Source organism: Cariama cristata, unplaced genomic scaffold, assembly GCF_000690535.1.
Source record: "Cariama cristata isolate BGI_N322 unplaced genomic scaffold, ASM69053v1 scaffold24516, whole genome shotgun sequence".
NCBI lineage: Eukaryota > Metazoa > Chordata > Aves > Cariamiformes > Cariamidae > Cariama > Cariama cristata.
Genome location: NW_009620794.1, coordinates 868 through 7503, shown reverse-complemented (window position 1 = coordinate 7503; position 6636 = coordinate 868). Strand labels below are relative to the sequence as shown.

The following is a 6636-nucleotide window of genomic DNA, read 5'->3' as shown; positions in this document are numbered from 1 at the left end:
CCCCCCCCCCCCCCCGCCATGAATAAATGTATACACTTTCACCATACAAAATGATCTGTGGGTTTAAAAATTCACCACAGGTTCCAGTAAAGACATTCCCCCAATATCTCTGACCCATGTAAGCTAATTTATCAGCTACCTTCTACCTCCAAATACCTGTCCTGGACTAAGTACAAAACCTTGGAAATATAAATGTTTTTAAACAAGAACAAGATATTTTGCATTTCAGTCTGCACGCTTCTTCCTCTCATTTGTATTTTTCGCTGTTCTTTAATGTCAGTTAGGGCCCTGTAACGCGCCTCCCAGTTACAGAGTCTCAGGCTGTCTGCCAAAGGAATGTAGGCCTGGGAAGGAGCACTTAGAAAATCCAGTTTCTTCCTATGACAGCCAGACTCATACAAAGAAGCTTAGTGCACTACACCGATCAAACTCCATCTTAAAATAAAGCAGTTTTCTTGCACCACCCTTTCACTTGTAGTTGGCCAGTCCAGATTCCCATTTCCTTGCGGGCTGGAAAACTTCGACTGTCCGGCCTAAATTTATTCATGGCAGTTCATACCCATTTATTCTTGGACTAGCATGCCTTTTAGCATAGAAAACTATAGCTTTTCCCTATCCCTGTAATTTGCCTTTCTGTAGGCATTCAAGGGCAATAATGCTACCCTTTGTCAGACTTCTTCTGTCTTACTTACATACGTCAACATCAACCAAGCCTCCTTATAAGATCAGCACTCTATTGCAGTTCATCCTACTAGCTCTTCCTAGTACTTGTTTTGGTCTGAATTGCGTCTTCTCAACCTGTGGTAACTGTACACAATATTGTACACAATATCCTAAATGAGATCTCACCAGATCTTGTATAGTGGCATTGCTACCTTAATGCTACCAGAAATGCCTTTCCTACTGCTCGCAACATGTCCTAAGATTAGAAGACATTATGTAGATATTTCATATGGAATTAATGGGAAAAAAATGAGGGGAAAAGGCTCCCTGAAATGGTTCTTTTCCCATTTTTAAGCCTTGTGCCTCAGAAGTGATTCTAGTTATCAGAAAAAATGCCAAGCCATTTGCTTTTGTAAAATCCTTTATGAATTAACTCTCTCCCCTCCTCACTCACATGCGTATCTCTTCAATCAGAATCCATCCTCTTAACAATGGGGCCGCCAGCAGCTGTTGCTAAGACATTCCTCAGAACATGAGTCTGGGCAGAGATCCAGCTAGCTGTCTCTATAGAGTAGGCTGAGCCTTTTGTGACCCACTGGCACTAAGCAAAGCAGCGCTTTGCATCGACAATGACAGCACATTATGTCTTCTTATTTCAGCATCCCCATTTGTTTTATTGACTATGATTATTTTTTTTTTAAACTCGGCTGAGCATCTTCTTTTTTAAGTGTTCCCTCTTTCAAGACAGGGTAAATGTTGCTTAGAAACTGCAGCCTTGTCTGGTAAGATTTACTGCAATGCTGCACCAAGGCAAAAGCATAAGACTTTGCAAGGAAAAAAAGGAAAAGATATCTAGCTTCTCTACCACTGATTGCTATCACTAACAGTTTCACAAAACTGAAAAAAAAATTTCAGAAGATAAAGTTCTCACAAAGAATATAAGTGTTTCATGCCACAGGGAGACGTTTTAGTCACATCATTATGCTATAGTGATAATAACTTCTAAGTGCGCAGGGAAGTTACCACAAGTCAGTCACACTTACATTATACACGCTGCCATCTTGTGCACTCTTGTATTGAGGAAACAGACCATCTGCATACCGAGAAGCCACAGATTTCCCCAAGGTGGTCACATAATCTACAGTAAAGGTTACAAATGATCAAGTTGCTAATCATTAGGATTACTTCAAACAGGTATTTTTCAGGTTGATGTGCATACCATCCATGTCTGAGGCACATGCATCTGTATCAAACTCCTGACATTAAGAAACTTGAGAGAAATTGTAATTATGTTTTTGTTTTACAATTTTTTCTGGCTTTGTCTATGATGGGGCCCTGAGGGTACTAAGAGGCCTTGACTGCCCTGATCAGCCTCACTTGGGGATTCTACTCACAGGGTGCTCAGGCATGGGCATCCAGTCTTTGCTTTAGCTGTGTTGTAAGTGTACCTGTCTCAAGTTCTGCTAGTGGACCTCTCTCCTGGATAGACCTCTCAGCCCTGTATTATAGCCTCGTCTTCAGTTCTGTCTCCTGGATGTGGCTCTGAGAATTATGTTGCGGCCTTGTCTCCAGTCTTGTCTCTGGCTCCATTGCCTGCTGCTCCTGGCTGCACTCCCTGGCTGGACCCTGGACATAGCTCATCACCTCACACTGCCTGGGACTGTCTGTGGACACTGTTAGCAGCACCCTGCTCTGCCTGCCGTGCTTAGATGCTGCAGGACTGCACCCTGGTCAGCCAGGGCAGTGCCTGGGCTGCGGTCCTCTTTGGTTCCCAGCTCATTTTCACCCCACGGAGCAGCCCTGCTCTTGCTGCTCCCTGCCCCTTTAGTCAGAAGTGGGGGAAAATCCCACATTTAATTATTTAAAGGCCAAAAAGCTACATAGAACTTCAATAAATGAAAGGTTTAGGCAATGAAACTTCTGTATTATCCATTTACCTCACAACAGGTCTTGCAAATATTTGTCCGTCAAACAAAATACAAAATCTGGTACAGATAATGCTGTTCTCTTACACAACTAAATGGGTGCAGAAGTGGGTGCAACTAAGGAAAAGGTTGCACTCTGCTTTTTCAGTAGCTAGAAATCTTCTACAGGATCTCCATTGATAGGAAGACATTAGGGGTGGGAATATTTAACGTCACAAAGCAGCTATTCTGTACAACATGCTGCCCTGCTAAGCTAGTACATTCTGCTCCTAAAATTACACTGTAACAACATTAACCCTGCTTAACAGCTTCTTCTTCATCTACAGCATACAGGATTTCAGGATCTGCACTGTTGATCTTTGAATGCCCCATGGACACAAGCCAGCCAAAATCTTAATTTATGTAACCTAGAACAATTGCAATGCATTACAATTCCTACTTCTCAGGCAGCAAGCTGTTCAAAGAAAAGAATATCTTAGCATGCTCTGCAAAGCACTATTATGGCAGTGGTTAATAATTATTAGCAAACTCTTCCCCTCCAGCTGTCAGATAACTGCAAAGGAACATTTTCTATAGTCTGACTTTGCATGAAAAGCAGCCTGAATTCTAATCAAATTTAACTGCTTCCTTAAAGCTGCATCCGTGGAAATAATATATTATTCCCAAGTAGGCTGGCTAGCCGATGATCAACCAGTAGATCGCAGATTATGGCATGGCATACATTATATTTGCCATCTAAAAATGGACAGAGATATTATGGTGTGTTCTTTTCAGGAAAAAGACTAACAGCCTCAGCAGCACAAGTTATTTCCCAGCTATAGCTAAATTGGAGAGGATTTGAACTGGAGCCTAGGGTAAGGCAACAGTATAGTTGAGTAAGAAAAGCCCTTCTCAGATCCTATGTCCTTCTCAGATCAAAAGGAGATGGAGTTCCTCAGTTCTCTGAACAGGCAATGTCAACAGCAACTGTGGATACAGCTTCCCTTTCTGCCATTATCGTAAGATAAAAGATAACGTGAAAATCTCCGTTGTGTACACTGGGGTGCAAAATGAGTGTGACCCTATAGACTACTCAAAGTTGAGGGCTTTATTATTATTCTGTTACTGATTTGTCTTATACCTTTTTTGTGCTGGAATCCAACCTGTGACAATATCTGAGATAGGGACAAGTCACTACTTTTGAGCCCATGAAGTCGAAGCCATTTAGAAGATGAAACCAGGGGTTGTACATCCATGTCCCACTGACTGACTGCCAGTCTCCTTTCCTGCTCTTTCGATTCCTTCTTGTGGGCCTTGTAGGAATCTTCAGGATCTTCTCTGTGCTTTGAATCAAAGACATCTGTTGTAAAGAGAAATGAGGGAAACACAACATTTATACTTTAATCAAATGATTCACTTGAATTGTCTCCTTTCTTCACCTGTATTTCATGGGATGCTGTATATACATCCCTCACCTCTTGTTTTGTTATACTGAACAATGTTCTTAATCTGGAAACCTGCTCTCAGTCCTATACATCTACTTTCTGTTATGTCTTTTTATTCATCCATATACCTCTGCCTTCAATTTACTAAAGAAAATCTCTCTTGTATGCTGAAATTCAAGCCCTGAAATCTAAGTCCAGTTTACCAAATGGCAATTCTTCCAGCTCCTGAGACATCTCTCCGAATCTTGGGAATCAGAACTCCTAACAGACATTCAAAGATTGTCAGATCATCACTACACACACATTAGAAGCATTTTGCAATAACCAAGGTTTTCTTAACAATTATATGTTGAACTCCTACCATTAGCAATAGCACTGACTGAAGCAGATCTTGACTTTATTGCAAGGCTGGTGAAACTCCCTCTCCTCACATCATTTACCTCAAGTGTAAATGATGGTTCTGGCAGTATTTGCTCCAGGTTGTGGTGGCTCATACACATGCACAGGAAATCATGAAGGTCCAGTTTCATTTTAGGTTCTACTGAACAACGAACATATCTCAGCACTGATGTATAGCTGGCTGGGCTAGCTCCACTTGCAACTGGCAGCAGAGGCAGTCCAGAGCCTAGAGTGGTCGAGGCAGAAATGGAAGTGATGACAACAGTAATGCCTCTGTTCCTCAGCACGGAGGTTCTAGGAGAACTTTGGTATTTCCTATTCATCCTGAAAATACTCTGCATGAGCTAAGCTGGCTCTAGCTGATTAAAAAGCCTTGCTGTATCTAAGTTTACTTTCTGTCGACTTTTGAAATTTCTGTCCATTTTCCCCAGTATCAACATTATCCGGAGTATCCCAGTCCCCCATTGCCCATGTACTGTAAGCTGACTGTAAATGTCCCGCAAGGATCAAACTGGTCCAAAATACAAAGAAGGGTACTTCTGTCTTTAATGACCAAAAAATAACCTTCAGCCTAGTATGAAATATGACCAGAACTCTCTGCTAAGATCAAATATTACAACAAACTGACCTGGTTACAAAGGTTCATTAGATATAGACTGTTCCTCAGTTAATAATACATAAAGGAAATGAGACTATGTATTCAGAAATCATCTTTCAGTGACAGTAGGCTTCTATATGGTGCAGACTGGTGCCAGCTCTTTCACAGTCATCAGTCCTACAAGCAGGGCGCTGGGCTGGCACGCCTGTAGAGGTTGGCATTTTACCAGCCCTCCTCCTCCGCTCAGTACAGAAGCAGCAGTGACAGATGTCAACTCTAGAGAGAGCCAGGTGAATGTTTGCAGCTGTTTGAGCTTTCTATATAGTCAGGCACTGTTTATAGTCACTCTAACAGTCACTCCCAGTTTCCTCCTCCGAAAACACAGAAAGGCCAGCGCAGAATCCCATATACAGCACAGGTGAGACTGGTACAGCTTCAGAATGGCTCATACACAGCTAGCAGCATGCACACCACAATGCTGCAAATGAAACTGGAAGTTATCCAGGAAAACATGGAATCTATGCAAAAATAGTCCTGAAATACTCACAGTCACTCCAGGCAAGTCTCTTACATGGATTGCCTGTCATGATAGATCTCTTGATTGGCAGCTCCTCTTTGCTTCCTTCTTAAAAACCTGAGGAATTATTATATTTTTAAAAAATTAAAATATTGCCATGCACAGATCAATATGAACTGGAGACCAGCTCTACAGACCCAGCCAATAATAAACTGCAGAAGGCTGAGATCAAGATTTTCCTCAAAGAAAATACTATAATAAATTAAAAAGGATAGCTACTCCCCATGTCAAGATAGGCTGAAGTCAGATTTGACAGGGAGTCCCATACTCAGAAATGGGGAAATGGGAAATTGGTAATATGGTTTCCCTTCCTAAAAAGAGTTAATGTGTAAGTTTCCACACAGATATGCTAGAAAAACAAGTGTGGTGTTTTGGCCTGCTGTGAGCCAGTTGTGTTATATTCTATTATTGCTTTGCTTTATATCTTACCTTTGCTATAATCCAATTTATGACTAAACCTGGGAGTATCTGAGACGCAATTTTGTGAAGAGATTCATAACTTTGCCTATAAGACTACAAGATGATTCACAAAGAAAAATTATGCATGTATACATGTACGTGTATGTGGTATAAGGCCCAATTGTGAATAAGACACAACATATGAATAGAAAACAAAACGCCAGAGCAAGCAAGGTAGCATATATTGGCTGAGTGTATTGCTTTGAGACATCATGTTTTGCCATTTACTTGGCTCTTCTTTTAATAAATAAGATGAATGAATGAGGGAATGAGCTAGCCAGCTGCTAGCTATTGTCATCAAGCAGTTTTTCCTACGGGAAAAGCAAAAATGGGATAAAATAATAATCCAAAGACTTAGCCTCCTCCCTCTTTCTTCACTGCAGAACTGAACATGGTATTTATTCCTCTTATATGGATTTAAATACCCATATGGAAACATATAAACCATTCCAGTCTTTGTCCTGCCTATGCAGAAAGACATGAACAGCGTGAAAGGCAGGCAGGACTTTCAAAAAACAGGACTCTCTTCTGCACCCTAACACCCCAGGCGCTGCGCAGTAGATGCCCGCCAGCAGCACAGCCCCTGACTAG

The 6636-nt window shown here is 41.5% G+C and overlaps 1 protein-coding gene across 1 annotated transcript in view; it reads right to left on the bottom strand.

Annotated features, from left to right (window-relative positions):
• VWA3B (von Willebrand factor A domain containing 3B) overlaps positions 1–4876 on the bottom strand; it is a gene marked incomplete at its 3' end in the record, with an annotated part of 61995 nt that extends 57119 nt beyond the window's left edge. Inside the window, exons 1-3 of the mRNA XM_009701725.1 lie at positions 4804–4876; positions 3709–3927; positions 1707–1801 (exon numbers count right to left, since the gene is read on the bottom strand). Coding sequence (XP_009700027.1) covers positions 1707–1801; positions 3709–3927; positions 4804–4876 — 387 coding nt within the window. The remainder of the gene's footprint in view (positions 1–1706; positions 1802–3708; positions 3928–4803) is intronic.
• Positions 4877–6636: the final 1760 nt, after the last annotated feature.